General features: G+C 39.3%; 1 protein-coding gene across 1 annotated transcript in view; it reads left to right on the forward strand.

Annotated features, from left to right (window-relative positions):
* The first annotated feature begins 1,164 nt into the window (after positions 1-1,164).
* Positions 1,165-15,938, forward strand: part of EMB1135 (RING/FYVE/PHD zinc finger superfamily protein) — a 109,076-nt gene continuing 94,302 nt past the window's right edge. Inside the window, exons 1-7 of the mRNA XM_088954611.1 lie at positions 1,165-2,048; positions 8,628-8,693; positions 8,854-9,027; positions 9,110-9,240; positions 9,427-9,503; positions 9,861-10,042; positions 12,016-12,093. Of these exons, the coding sequence (XP_088810737.1) occupies positions 1,653-2,048; positions 8,628-8,693; positions 8,854-9,027; positions 9,110-9,240; positions 9,427-9,503; positions 9,861-10,042; positions 12,016-12,093 (1,104 nt within the window). The 5' untranslated portion in view covers positions 1,165-1,652. The remainder of the gene's footprint in view (positions 2,049-8,627; positions 8,694-8,853; positions 9,028-9,109; positions 9,241-9,426; positions 9,504-9,860; positions 10,043-12,015; positions 12,094-15,938) is intronic.

The following is a 15,938-nucleotide window of genomic DNA, read 5'->3' on the forward strand; positions in this document are numbered from 1 at the left end:
GTCTGTTCAGCTAGTCATTGGTTAGATTTATTCGAATTTTTGAAAAAACCAAAGAGAAATTGAACCAACCGATCGGTTTAGTTTTTTTGGTTTTTCATGAGCAACCTGACATAGGGCTGCAAGCCGAGCCGGATTAGGTTGGGTTGAGGCCAACCCTAGCCCAACCTTAAGTTCTAAACCCTAACCCTAGTCCTAACCCAACTCGACCTTCAACTTGACCAACCCAGCCCTAACCCGAAGTCAATTTTGGGTTGGGTTGGGCCCAACAAAACCTTCTTTCCATCCTTTAAAACTTAATAGAATTTATCGATTTTAGATCTTAACTCAACTTTCACTACATATATTAATCCTATGTTTCATTAGTATTTGCTTGTTGACATTATTTTTTTTTTTTCTTTTGGAACAAATTTCAGAAACATAAATGTTAAAAATGACTATAGTTTATTATGAGTTATGACTTACCATAGATCTTTCTTGGGCAACAAACAACATAGAGGAGATGAAGAATAAAATTTTCAAAAAACATAAAATAATGTTATTAAGGTTTTTGTCTTTTTGGTTAGGATTAAGTGAAGTGATAATCTTAAAAGAAATGCATGATAGTATGTGGTGGGGGCTATACAAATATCATGTATCTCAACAAGTCAATGTATGTTATATATTACATATAACATATATTTATATATGACATGTATTATAGAGTCGATTCAAATTGGCTAAGGGATCAACCCTAACCCAATCCAAAGTAAAGTCAGATTCATAAATTTCAACCCTAATCCTAACCCAAACATCGATCCAACTTTTTCAGGGTTAGGTTAGGGCCAACCCGGCCCAAGTTGCAGCCTTTTCCGACTCACCTAGAGATTTTGAATAGAGAAGTTTAGATGAGCTATGCTGTACCAATACGTGATGGGTCAACGGGATTTGAGTGTAAAGTAAATTAGATCCAAATCTAACCATAGAAAAGCGTTTCACATGTGAGCTCCCTGTATCGAGATGCACGTTAAGAATATTCTCTTCGTCTCTTCATTTTCTTTCTCGTTCAGTCACTTCAGTGTTTCTCACAAGTGGCTGTGGCTGTGGGACCCGTTTAGTGCTGGGCCCCGAGTCTCATGACCCTGAAACAGGATGTTATATCCTGTTATCAAGCTTACTCTTGTCTCCGAGAATGTAGACAAGCGTCGGAAGTCGGAACCACCTGAGTCTGAAGATGGTTTATGAGAGGCTTTTCAGATTCAAGCCAAAACAGAGGAAGATGGACGATGATCTGCACCTAATCTTTCGTGATTGAGTGAGACCCCACCACAGTAAATAATTTCCCAACGTATATTCTCATTTCTTTTCTCTGATTGGCGATCAGATTCACAAAAGCACACCTCAACAATTGGAGCCCAAAGGTCACTCATTTACCGCAAGAAGACCAGAGAAAGAGAGGGAATTTCTACGGCTCTACAGCGCGAGAGAACGAGGGTGTGTGTGCGAAGTGCGCCAACGAAAACCAAAAAACCTTTGGCGCTCTAACCAAATTTCCTGCTCTTCTCTTCTCAAACTTTTTACTCAATCTCTCCTTCTCTCTTCTTCGCTTTTCTCTCTTTCAGTAACTGAATACCAGAAGAAGTGCAATACGACGGTGACTAGAGGAATTGGGAAGAATGGGGCAACCATCGGTGCCACCGTCACCGGGCCCACCGGCGCTCCCGTTTCAGGCCGGCTGCCAGGTTCGCTGCGCTGGATGTCGTATGATCCTAACAGTGGCTCCGGGTTTGACGGAATTCATTTGTCCGAACTGTCAATTGCCTCAGATGCTGCCGCCGGAGTTGATGCGGCCCCTTCACCACCCACACCAACACCATCCACCGGCGCAGGCTCACGGCATTGATCCCACCAAGATCCAGCTTCCTTGTGCACACTGCAAGGCCATCCTCAACGTCCCCCACGGGCTTGCCAGGTTCGCTTGCCCGCAGTGTGGGGTAGACCTTGCTGTTGACGTCTCTAAGCTCAAGCAATTCTTCCCTCCCATGCGTGGGCCTCCGGAAGAAATCAATGAGGTAATTAATTGCTCTTTTTCTTTCTCTATTATTCCTCGTTCTTGCTGGCTATCCAATTTTATCAGCCTTCTGAACTTTTTAATTAGTTGACCTAAAATGCACAGCCGTTGAATTCAAATTCTCGAATTAAATACCGGCCAAAGTTGGGGACAACCACTGGGTTTCATTAAGTATGGTTCATCAGTTCATATGGGTGTCAGTTTTGTTGATCGGGGACTACTAGATTTTTTGTATATGTAGTTTATCAATTTATGCGATTAAAAAGTAGATGAAGGCAGTGACGTTACAGTCAGTAGCCTAGGAGAGTTCTTTCCAAGGTGATAGAGAGGACGGAATGCATAAAAAATGAACGAATTATTTAAAAGGGTAGTCAAACGACTAGGCATGCTACGACTTCTCTCAAACGAATTTGTTGTTGAAGCTATGGTGAACAGGAGGTTTGGTGCCCGAAATTCAGACATCCATTGTGGGATAGAGGTGGAGGAATGCATATCATTGTTGTCGATGTTGGAGGGGTTGATGCAAATGTGCCGGATGCTAGATAATGGAGCTGTGTTCAAACGGAAACAGTTACCAGAAGTCAAATAGAAGGAAGGGTGTATTGTTGGGGGAATTGGGAAAATCCAACTCTGCTTTGAGGTGAAGTTTTTGCTTGCCTTATTGCTCTTGAATCTTGATAGCATAGTAAGAGCCGTTCACCTGAAATCAAATGGTTTTCAGATGCCATCTATTTGCATGTTTGTGCTGCAATCAGGATAAGAACATAAGACATATATTTATATATTGTGGCTCCACTGGTTTCATATGGGATTTCTTCACTAAATTTTTTTTGACCAGTAATTTCTTCACTATATTTAATGCCGGAAAGTTCAGCCCAGCTGCACCAGAGTAGTTTTTTTCTTGACATGGTCAAGAACTGAAAGGAATGAGAAAGTTAAATCAATCTTGAGTATCATTCCATCTGCTGTATGTTGGGGCATTTGGAGAGAAAAAGAAGCATGTGTACAAGGAGAGCTATCAGAATTGAATAAGACTGGTTGCTGATAGTATAAACAAATGAATATGAGATTTCATCAAATGGAGAGAAGAAAAAAAATTACAATAACAAAAATAACCCATTAAAGCTCTAAGGACCCAACATCTAGATATAGAGTAGACCACAACTTGCTCTCAAATTATCTCTGCTCAATTCTTTAAACTCTGGAAGTCATACTCTACTACCATACTACCATGGAACACATTTCAGCAACCAGTCTTTATTTTGATACTTCTCAAAGATCTCTCTCTCTCTCTCTCTCTCTCTTTCTCCAGTGCCACTACAAACCACAAATACTCCGAATTGTTTTACTTGGCCATTTTAAGAAAATCTCCTGTGGTGCATTTGGGTTGAACTTTTTGGCATCAAATATAGTTAAGAAGACTCATTTACAGTTTGCTGATGATACAATCTTATCCTATGATGGGAGAGTAGTCTAAAGTGGTTAGTATTTCTGTTTGAAAGAATGTCAAACTTGAAAGTGAATTGGGATAAAAGTTGTCTTATAGGAGTGAACATGGAGGAAAGCCAATTGACAAAAAGAGCAGAATTGTTGGGGTGTAAGGTGGAGCATTTCTGGAACCCAGTTGGGATTACCCTTGGGGGATAATTCAAAGGGATGTAATTTCTGGAACCCAGTTGTTGAGAGATCCACTAAGAGATTGGCTTCTTGGAAAAAAAACAAATTTTCTCTAGGGATTAGGATCACCCTTATTTAAGTCCACTCTTGCCAATTTGTTGATCTATTTTTTGTCTGTTTGCAGAATTCCAAGAGCGGTAAGCAAAAAGCTTGAGAAATTGATGAGGGATTTTTTGTTGGAGCTAGGAGAAGAGAAGAAAGTTCATAGAGTGAGCTGGGAAGTTGTTAGGATAAGAGGTTTGGTGGTCTTGGATTGGGGATTATACAAGAAAGAAATAGGGCTTTCCTAGCTAAATGGTTATGGAGGTTGCCTATTGAAAAGGATAAGCTTTGGGTGAGCTAATTGTCAATATCCGTGGTCTTGCAGCTGATGGTTGGGATGCTGGTGTGCTGGCGTGCTGGCTCGGGCTACAAGGGCTTCTTCTTGGAAGTCTATCCATGCTATCTTGCCATTTTTCCTTAACCATATTAGGTATAGCCCTTGCTCTGGCAACTCTATTAAATTTTGGGAGCATGTATGGTTGGATAGTGTTATGGGCCCGGGAATAGGATCGCGTCATGGGTCGGTCCACGGGGAAAAGCTCCTATTTTCCCTTGTTCTTTCCTTTCCTAGCTGAACCTATCTTGGCATCCTAGAGGGTGATTTGTCCAAGAGATCACCGAACTCTCCTTTTACTCTCTTTCTTGACCGGAAATATGATATTCTCATTCAATAATGGGGTCTCCTTAAATAGGAGATTACAAGAGTCCTAATCATAGGGAGTCTCCTTGCTGAATAGGGAGACTTTCAGTTCTATCTTGCTAAGGATAAGATAAGCTAATCCTAATCTGATAAGCTACTAACAAGATAAGATAAGAGCAATAGAATAAGATAAGAACAATAAGATAAGAACAAGCAAGATGATCTAATCTAATCTAGATAAGGCCGCTGTTGCCGAACTGGGTAGGATGAGAATCCTTGAATCACTGCTGCTGCTGGTGGTGGGTCAGGTGCCTGTTGCTGCCGGTGGCGACGGTACGTCTTCCCGAGGAATGCGTCCATAACAGGTAGCTCCCCCCTTAAAGATTTATTTCCTTCCATGTATGTGATCTCTAATTAGAGGGATGAGCCTATTGCTTCTTATGTATCTCCTTCCAATTCCACCTCCGGGCTTGCTTGGTATTTGGGCTTTAGAAGAGGTCTCCATGATTGTGAAGTTGGCAGAGCCTTGACTTTGTTTCAAAACCTTGAAGGTGTTTATTTAGATCCTTCTCGAATGACTATCAAGTTTGGACTCTCTCCCCTTCATGCATCTTCACTTGTGCTTCTATTTTTCTATCCTTCCTAGACGAATTGATGGTGGGGGCCAACCTTTTACGGTGAAAGAGGTTTGGGGTAAGCCTATTTTGTATAAGATTGATGGTTTCTGTTGGGAAGTAATTTTGGATAAAATTAGTACATGTGAGGCTAATGGGGAGTTTTCTCATCATTTATTAATCTCCTGTCCCCTTGTCAATTTGGGAATGGTTTTCTTCCTTGCTTGGGTGGAGGTGGACCCCCCCGCCTAATATGCAAAGACTGTTTGACCCTATCTTTGTTAGTTGGCAGAAGAAGAGGGGAAAAACCTTATGGGGATGTTCAAGGGCTGCAGTTTGCTGGACTGTATGGGAAGATAGAAATCAGAGACTGTTTAAAGGCAAAGAAAGAAGTAGGGATGCCCTAATTGAAGCCATTACTGTTAGGGTGCTCTATTGGGTGAAAACTTTAAAGCTATTTGATGGAATTCCTGCTGTTGATTTGATGAGGAAATGAAGAGAAGTGGCTGAATATGACCCAATAAAAGAACTAGTGGTGCCAACACGGTCTCCCCCAACTGATGGATTCACTAAATTGAATTTTGATGGCAGCAGTGAGGGTAATCCTGGACCCTCAGGTATTGGAGGTGTTTTTAGGGATGAGGAAGGCAAATTAATGGGTTTTTTCTCAGCTTGGTGTTGGGGATTCATTGAGAGCGGAAATCCTAGCTGTGATGGAAAGAGTTAAGAGAGCCAAAGAATTAAGCCTCACTAAGTTGCTAATTAAAGGGGATTCAAAGCTGGTTATTAGCTGGCTCCATAGTGAGGAGGAGAGGGATGGTGGGGCTACAGAAATGGAAAAAGGAAGTTTAGACACTTGACACAAGGAATGGAGGTCAAGTTGAATTGGGTTAAGAGGGATGCCAACTGCATGGCTGATGCTTTAGCTTAACCAGGGGTGGGAAGAAATAGTGGTTTCTGGGCTGTATTGTAATTTACTTTATTACTTAATTCTAGGGAAGTTACTAATCTCCCCCTTGTTTCTGTATCTTCCAATTTTCTAATTATCTTATGAATTTCAGTTATTGATAAAAAAAAAGAAAGATGCACAAGAACAATGGTGATTTGGACAATTTGGGAAGAAAGGAATATAAGAATCTTGGAAGAGGAGAGAAGTAGGGAGACATTAATTGAAATCATCATTGCAATATTAGTATACTGGGTGAAGACTATGGAACTTTTCTCAGATTTCATAGTGGAAGATATTATTATGAATTGGGGGTAGTTGCAGGATCCTCATCTCAAAAACCAAAAGGAAAGGTCGAAGCTGCATTTTGTCCCCCACAAGATATGATCAGCTTATTCAGCTCCAACTTCTTGCAGCAACAAAAAAGGGCAAAATGCTAATGGAGGGCAACAAGAGCAGCTGAGGATTTTCAATGAGAAGAGTAGACCTAAGGAAGAAGTAATTGAAGCCCTAAAAATCAGATCTGCACACTGGATAAAAACTGTTGATATCTTCAAAGATGTCTCAACAAATGAAATAATAAGGAAATGGAAGGAATGCACAAATGGACATGCATAAAGAAATAATCAAGATGGATTTTAAACCTACAGAGCCAAATAAATTGAAGTTGAACTTTGATAGTAGCTCCTTTGGTAACCCGGGGAGGGCAGGTATTTGGAGTCTTTAGAAATCATCGTGGAGAAGTTCTGGCTTTGTTCTGAGGACCAATTGGGTACGGGGACTCGGTTCAGGCAAAAATAATGGCACTCTTTCAAAGCTTGAAATTAGCAGTACAAATAGAAGCTATATGGTTGGAAGTAGAAGGGGCCAAACAGAGGAGAGTGGGCCGAGCTGGATGCAGTGGGTATGGTATCCCGTTTGCAATTTGCTGGAACATTTGGAAGGAGAGGAGCAGAAGGACTTTTGAAGACAAAGCCTGCAGCATGGACAAGATGGTTGCAGCTGTGGGCAGACCAGTGTTAGAATGGTTGCTGATTCTTCCAGAATTCAGTCAGTTAGAGAAGGAGGTTTTGGAAATAGGTTAGGAGAGATCCTGGATTATCAGGTTTGTAATGTGGAGATTGTTCTTTAATTGATAGTTGGTCTATGTATTCGGGTGATGATTTGTCACCCTCTTTTGTAAATTCTTTTATTTTTAATAAATTTTTTATTTTACTTATAGAAAAAAAAGCCAAACCATCACCATATAGTTCTCCTGTACCCACCGGGAAGAATTTGTCTCAGGTTCTTCTCTTCATCAGTAATATACCTTAGTTTTCCACGTGCACCAATTGCCATCTTGGCTGGTTGTGTTCATTTTAGATATTTTGTACCATCTAATTTAACAATAGTGATAGTACTAGGCCCCAAAGGATCACTGGCACCTCCCACACCTTGTCCAAGGTCATCGGTTATTTTTGTTCAACTCCACTACTTTTCATTAGCTCCTCAAACTACTTAAAACACTGATATAAAACATGAAATAATCTCCAGGATGCACTGATGCAGGTCTGTTCCCTTTGGAGAGCCCAAAAATCCTTTTGAAAACAAAAAACACTTATTGAATCTCCCCTTACAGAATTCTCCTAGAAACCCAAAAAGTCCCGAGTGCCTCCCCCTCCAAGTCAAAAACAAAGATTCCTTTTGCAACTAGAATTCTTATTCTCTCTCCAGTTTTTCCTGTTTTTGATGATCAATCCAAGATTACTCACTTAGAGTCTGAAATCCCCCAAAAGAAATCCAAGAAATGGGGCATTTCTTTAACCAACGATCAGCCCTCTATTCTTCCATGCAGTCAGCTGATCTAGGGCTGCTTGGATTAATCCCAAGAATTTCTAAAGGTTGCTCTGATATCAATTAAAAATTAAAAGAAACAAAAGTGGTTTAAGAAATAAAAGGAAAAGGAAGAAGAAGGTCTCTTCAATGGAGAACAAGAAGTAGAAGAAGTTGAGAGAAGAGGGAAGAGAAAGCCAATAATGATCTGCCCGGCGTGGGCGCCTCTCTCATTAACTTTTATACTTGAAGAGTAAAAAGTATACACGGTCAAATATGCCCTCAATAGGGCGGTTACTGTTCACACACTTGAACATAACTTAAAAAAGCATTAAACTAAGAGCTGCCTCGATCTGAACTCTTCATTCATCACAGCTGATAGTCCTATTATCAGCTTAAAGAATTAGCAGGTGTTGGTCGTGCGTCCAAGATAAAATAAAAAAAATCAGAGTTCTCTTGAGATTGGTCAGTGTAGGAAGTCTTCTTGCTTTGTTCAATCTGAAAATATAAAAATGAAAGAGTTTAAGTTGCAAGATGAAGAAAGAAACAACTGGTCTATGGCAGTTTATGCCCTGATACCATGTTTTCTGTAGTAGATTGGTTAAAGGAATAAAAGAGATGAGAGAAAAAGTCAGAAAATTGGGAGAATAGAAGGAAAGTGATGGAACCCACTCTTATTTTATAGTGTAAAACTGAGTAAAAGGGCAAAACTGCACATGTGGCAAGTATTATTATGTAATTTTTTTTGATTAATGCCAGTATATTATGTTTTACAACAGTTTGTAAACTGAAATGCATGTCCTGTTTTTCTTTGAATGCTTTTACTGTTCTAAAACTGAAACCTATCAGGTAGCCATAGATGTGGAGCGAGAGGAAGATGAAGGTGGCACAATTGGAGAAACATTTACCGACTATGTAAGTGATTTTGGGTATAGAACTTTCACTTCTGAAGCTGTGAAATAAACTTCTCTTTCAATATGCTTTTAATTCTCTGCCTTGAGTTATCAGTTGAAACCTACAAAAACATTTTGGTCTTTCAGATGATCTGATTTCTTGTTGTGGATTATATGTGCAGCGCCCTCCCAAAGTATCCATGGGTCCTCCCCATCCAGATCCTATTGTGGAAACATCTTCCTTATCAGCAGTGCAACCACCTGAGCCCACATACAATCTAAAAATCAGGGATGATTTGGAGGGTTCTAAGGCATTATCATGCTTACAAATTGAGACAATAGTCTATGCTTGTCAGGTTGGTTGTGACCTTTAACTAATGTCCGATTGACTTTGCTCCTCACTGATGGTTATACATTTCTATTTTTTTTCAATGACAGAGACATCTTCAGCACCTTCAGAATGGTGCTAGGGCAGGATTTTTTATTGGAGATGGTGCTGGTGTGGGTAAAGGCCGCACAATTGCTGGGTTAATATGGGAAAATTGGCACCATGGAAGGAGAAAAGCATTGTAAGTTCATGTCTACCACTCCCCTTCCTGTTAAAGAGATTTATCTTGCCTTGTTCTTCACTTTTGATGATTTGGTTCTGATTTGTGCTTAAGTTTAATTTTCTCCTGTCAATGATTTTGATGTTTTTGTCAGGCATCAAATTCAATTTGTGGTTTAAATGTTCTCACCTTTCAATGATTTTCCAGGTGGGTTTCTGTTGGCTCAGATCTAAAGTTTGACGCACGAAGAGACTTGGAAGATGTGGGTGCCACATGCATTGAAGGTAAAGAATTGAGTTTTGGTAATCTGAAGAAATGATCTTGTCTAACTTTGAAATGTGGACATTAAATGTTGTGGAGTCTGAGGTGCTTTTTTGGCTTTGGGATTTGAAGTTTTATTCATATTCCTTGTTTTCTTTCACATAAATGATGGACTCATTTCTCATATTTCATGTCTTCACCTTAAGTCAAAAGAAAAATGATTTGTTTCACTGTAAAAGAAAAAGAAAACTTGATAAGAGCTTGAGTTTTAGTGGAATCAGGTTTTATATTCTGTACATGTATGCTGTGCCATCGGTTGGTTCAGGTTTGCCTTAGACTTTACTGAAGAACCTAATTATTTGTTTCTTTGTTTTATACAGTTCATGCTTTGAATAAGCTGCCTTACTCTAAGCTTGATTCAAAGGTTGTTGGTGTGAGAGAGGGAGTTATATTTTTGACATATAGTAGCCTTATAGCATCATCTGAGAAAGGTCGTTCTCGCTTGCAACAGCTTTTGCAATGGTGTGGGTCAGAGTATGATGGTGTTTTGGTTTTTGATGAGGTACTTGATGCATTTTGAGATTTAGTTGCAGAATATTTGACTGTCTTGTATTATCCACTCTTTAACTACTCTTGAAAGTAATAGTTAAAATGTTGCACTCTTTGCCTTCATTAAATTTTAGCTTCATATTTGCTGTGTATTGGTGGTGCTCCCGTGGGGATCTTTTTCTTTAAGATCTCCCACCCGGAAAAGGATCTAGGAGTGATCACCCAACAAAAGCAAGGAATTCCTGGTCCCCTATTTCAATAACTCCATAGGGTAAATGTATAACCAAAAGTAGGTAAGGGTTTGCTTCAGTCAAGTGAAGGGGTTAGACGTCTCTGGCTATCCCAGATGAGTTTGGATCTGCTCCTCACACCATTCTCACGGTGCATCGTAGCCATGTGTTGGGAACATCTTCTCATGAATGATAACATCATGCACAGGAGATGTTCTCAACGAATGACTGTGATGTGCTGTGAGGTTGGTGTGAGGCATGCTCTGCGAGGAGCAGATCCGATCTTGTCAAAGATCTGGGAGTCTTAGTGATCCATAGATAGCTAGCAGGTCTAGTAAGTTGGTGTCTATGATGGGTTAAGAAAATGGGGGGAGGGGAAATTTCTGACCAAGACCTCCAAGAACCCTCACGACCAACTAAAGAACCCCACACGGAACTAACATAATAATGCAACAAACTCTTCTCTAAACAGCGTACATGTGTACTTAATCTTATGAAGATGGTTTTCATCAATCTTTAATCAAATCTCAACAATCATCCATTTTATAAATTTACAGTTAACCATAAAAAGAGACTGTTCATGTCAATAGTTGAGCTTTTGGACAGAAGCCTAAGACAACTTTTTCTAATCCAACCATTGGATTAATTTCAAATTTGGATTCATTGAAGCTCTTAAGTGTAAAGGATACCCTTCAAATATCAAGCTATCAGACTAGAAAAAGGCTTTTATCAAGGGAAATTAATTTTGCTGGATTTCTTGGACTGTCAACTTTGGTTGAAGTGAAAGTCAAACATTTGATCAATGGGCCCTACAGCTAGAGTTGTCCAGTGTATTCATGCTTGAGGTTTCATGTTAATTTGGTCAGTGGTTTGTAAGTTGTAGTTAGCCTTTTTTGTTATGGGAAAATAGGGTCTTATTGATCCTTCTGTTTTTTTTTTTTCAATATAAAGGTATTTTGAGGACCCTGATTAATAAAGTCTGCTTTTTTTTAATAGTGCTCAACAATCAAGGATAGTTTAGGTAGTTAATATTTGATATTTTATAGGTTTAGGAGGCTATAAAAGTTCATAAATACTGTTTATGTGCACCATTCATCTTATTATGATTGAGTTATTTCAGTTTTAAGCATTAAAGGAATTAGGCCTCTTCTATTGTTTTCTCTGGTTGATTGCTATTGGGAACTAATTTGTCTGCTCTCAATCATCTTTAATTGATTGCTTTAAAAGGTCTTCTCATTCTATTATTTGCATGGTAGGTTACAAATTCTGATTACATAATAATCTTACTGAACCACCAACCCCATCATGCCAGCACATGCACCACCTCAATACTCACATAACCTTTTCTCCCTACTGCCTCTTCCTCTGCCTCTAGAACCACTAGACACAGTTATATTCCCCCGGACACCATAGAGAGTAGCAACCTTCTCATCTTTCTTGCTTTTTCTCTCTCCTGTGTTCCATGGTTCTACCATGTCTTACTCCACATGTTTCAGCCTCCCAGGATCTTCTTGTCAAATAGAATTTATATATTGTATTGTAAATCTCTAATGTGTAAATGGGTTGGGCTTCAGGCCCTCAGGCTGGGCAGACAGGTTGAGACCTTATGCAGTTCAACTTCAGGCCCAGCATCTTGCCCTTATTTGGACTTAGTTCTTTTAGGGTTGTCCATGAAAACTTGGCGTTATTTCATCCGGGCTCTATTGTCTTTCCTACTTCTGATGCTAATATTTTAAGCCGAACGGATTTATTGCAGTGCCACAAAGCCAAAAATTTGATCCCTGAAGCTGGAGGACAAGCAACTCGCACAGGTGAAGCGGTTCTTGAGATCCAGGTTGGTGCATCAGACTGATCTCTTAAAGCATACATTTCTGTATACTTGTAAAGTTTTTATTATAGGAAAACTACGAAAAAGGTGTGATTTCAATTTCCTGTTCCAATTAATGATAGTGGAAGAAACTCTTTGCACAAATTTGCCTTATTTCTAAAGTTATGACCATTAAGTCCTAAATCTTGTAGAAAACCCACTTTTGTGTTCACTATTTTATTAACTATGGACAAAAATAAAAGAAGGGCAGCCCAGTGCACGAGGCTCTTGCCAATGCAGGGTCTACGGAGGGACAGATGTACGCAGCCTTATTTGTTTTCTTTTCCTTGTAAATGAAAATGTAGAAGTGCTCCTATTAATAAATTTTCTTTTATTTTTTTGATAAATTCTCTTTTCCTTTTACTATTTAAACATAGGACCTTTAAAGAGCATTCCCAACTTCTCCCCTTGTCATGCTATTCACTACCTGATCTTCTGATCCATTTGATGGAGCTGTTCATATTGGAGGCTATGGTTGTTTTGGCACCATTGCTATTTTAGGATCAAACTCTTGGAGAGGCAATGACATTTCATGTCAAGACACCAACAAAGGTGTTTTGACATGAAACTTGTTTTGCTGGTAGACAAGGTGTTGAGAAAATGTTTTGAGCAGTATTTGGTTTGGTATTGGCATTGCTACATAAAATGTTTATTTTCAATGTAAAACCACCCTACTATACTGACTCTCATCCAATCATGTTTCCTGATGATTGACTCATTATTACACATTGATTAACATCTAGATTTACAGAGAAAGTTGTCTATGTGAAAAAAGAATTACCTATCTCTAGGGATAGAATTACATTAATCAAATTGGCTTTGTTCATCCATCCTTCTCATTTATTATCTCTCGGTTTTTTTTTTTGAATTCCTCAAGCAGTGGCAAAGAAGCTGGAGAAAGTTATGAGGGATTTTCTGTGGGTGCTGGGAGAGAGAAAAACAGACCACTTAGTGAAATGGGAAGTGGTGTGTAGAAGAAAGGACCAAGGGGGGCTAGGAGTTTGGAAGATAGATGAGAAGAATGTAGCCTTATTGGAGATATGGCTGTGAAGTTTTCCTATTGGAAAAGAAAAATTGTGGCATAAAGTGGTTAGTGGTGACTAGCATTTATAGGCCCATGGAAAATTGTTGGGATGCTGGCTTATTCTCCAGGGTCACTAGAGCTTCTTCTTGGAAGGCCATCGTTAAAATCCTTCCACATTTCCTTAATGGCATAAGATATGTTGTTTGTGTTGGTAACTCTGAGATTTTGGGAGGACATATGGTTGGGGGATTATCCGTCGAAAGACTAGTTTCCCATTTGCTTTCAGTTGCCTTCTTTAAAGGAGGAGGCAGTCTCTAAGTTTGTGCTTCCTTCTCAGTCTGGGAATCGGTTCAATTATGATTTGGGTTTTAGGTAGGGTATTTGTGACTTGGAACTTCAATCTATTACTGATTTTTGCAGTTGTTGGACAATGTGTTTTTGGACCCTTCCGGCTCAGATAGTAGGGTTGGTCTTTCACCCCTTTAGGGTGTTGAGCTCTCCTCCTTGCAACCTTTTCTTGTTAAAGAATTTTGGTGTCACTCAATTCCTTCCAAGTCAGGGCTTTTTTATTGGATGGTTTTCAATCTCAAAAACAGATGCCTTTTTGGTGTTTGTCCCCAAACTTGTGTGCCCTTTGCAAGAATTGTAATGAGACTTTTTCCCATTTACTAATCTCCTGTTCATTTGTTACTGCCGTTTGGTTTGTTTCAGTGACTTAAAAGGTGTGCCTAGGTGCATGGGCGAAGCGCATTTTAGGTTATGTTCCTCCTAGGTACATCATTTTTGAAAGGTGCATGCCTAGTGCGTCTGATGTGCCTTGCACGCACCCTTGGCCCAGGTAGCGGCTAGGCCGGGGGCTTCACCCCTGGACCCCCGACCACCCCCTATTTTCTAATGTTGTTCATTCATTCATCCTAATAAAATATCTTCTTAAAAGGCAATTAAAATTATAAAATCATTACTTTTTGTATTATGAATTTAAGACCCTAACATAGACTTGTTTGGGCTTGCCTCGAGAGGTGTGGACGTGTGGTACAAAGGCAGCTTGTAGAATTAGGAATGCAATATGTTTTACATCACATTATCTACTTGCAGTAATGCAATTGAGGAAAAAAATGAGATTGTGGGTTTTAAATGCTTGTAAATGTTTTATATGTTTGATTTTATTTTTAAATTTTCATTTCAATATTCTTTACATGTTATGTTTATGTATTTTAATTTTGGATAATAGATTTTTTAAAACATTTATTTAAAATTTAAGTTTATATTTTTATTAATATTATGTTTACTATTTTTTGTTTTTTGCTTTTTTTTTTTTAATTTTTGGCATTTTTTGAATATTCTGACATTTTTTTTGGAAAATTTTGTATTTTTGCCCCTTCAAAAAGGCGTGTGCCTTGCCTTGCGTCTTGTGCCTCAGGCGCAAATTGCCCCTTGCACTTCAAAACACTGGTTTGTTTGGGTGCAGGTGGGATGGTCCAACCACCATGATTAGTATATTTGCTTCCTCAACTTTCAGATAGAGAGGAAAGTTAATGTGCAGAACAACAAAGGCAGCAATAGTTTGACAATTTGGGAAGAAGGAAACACAAGTGTTTTTGATGAAAAGAGAGAACAAGAGAATCAGTAATTGAGTATGTTACAGTTAGGATAACACTGGATCAAAATGCTCAACCTCTTGTCAACATTTTTCATTGATAACATCTGTAGGAAATGGAGGGTAGTGGGGGGATCATCTAGCAAGAATGAAACAATCCCAAGATTTTGGTCACCTCAAGGAGAAGGTTATATTAAATTAAATTTCAATGGGGGTAGCATCAGAAATCCAGGGCTTTCAGGAGATGGGGGAAGAATTTAGGCATGAAGGAGGTGTTGTGATAGCTTTGTATTCAGGGCAATTGGAGTAGGGGATTCTCTAAGAACAGAAACCATGGCTACAATGTTTGGAGTCCAAAAGGCAAAAGGGTTGAATATTAACAAGCTGATCATAGAAGAAGATTCAAAAATGGTTGTGGGGTGGTTACAAAACAAAAGGGAAACATTGTGGGTATACAGAATTGAATTGAAAAAGTTCAAGTGGCTAATCAGTTATATGTTTATGATTTGTGACTTTTGTTTCACCATATATTTTTGGTGTGACATCTAAACTGTTGATGGTGAAAATGGTTGGGTTTCATCTATTGATTTGTGACTTTTGTTTTACCATCAACAGTGAACAGGCTTGTATTTAGATTCTAGACTGAAAACTAGATAAAAATCTTGCAACATTAAGGTGCTTTCTTTGTTGTTGCACTTGAGAATGAATACGTTGACGAGTAGCTCACATCGACGGTCAGTAGTCACAGGAACAAAGCAACACCATCTCTTCATTCACGCAAATTAGACTAAGCATGGAGTTGGCTGTGACTCCGGCTAATGAAATTTTCAAGAACTTCACAGTGGGTTAGCTGAAGAAGAGAAACACCAGAGGGAGGAACTTTTGTTTTGTTTTGGCTACTCAGCATTTCGTAAGATGGGAAGTTTCACGCAGGTGGGGAAGTGGCGAGTGGAGCTGGCTATAGAGTCAAAAATTCCTATTCGAGCAGGGTCGAACAAAGGGCAAGTCGTACTTGAAGATCAGGGAAGGAAATAGGGCAACGATTATTCTACCAGAGGAAGCTTGCAGTTGGCTGAAAGGTTTTGTTGATGGAGTAGTCAATACTATCAAGGAAGAAGGTTGGAAAAACTCACTTGAATTGCGGTGGTAGCAGATACGATGCAGTACTTGGGAAAAATGAGAGGGGTTGGT

Source organism: Nelumbo lutea, chromosome 7 (genome assembly GCF_056320005.1).
Source record: "Nelumbo lutea isolate HS-2025 chromosome 7, American lotus-T2T, whole genome shotgun sequence".
Lineage (NCBI taxonomy): Eukaryota > Viridiplantae > Streptophyta > Magnoliopsida > Proteales > Nelumbonaceae > Nelumbo > Nelumbo lutea.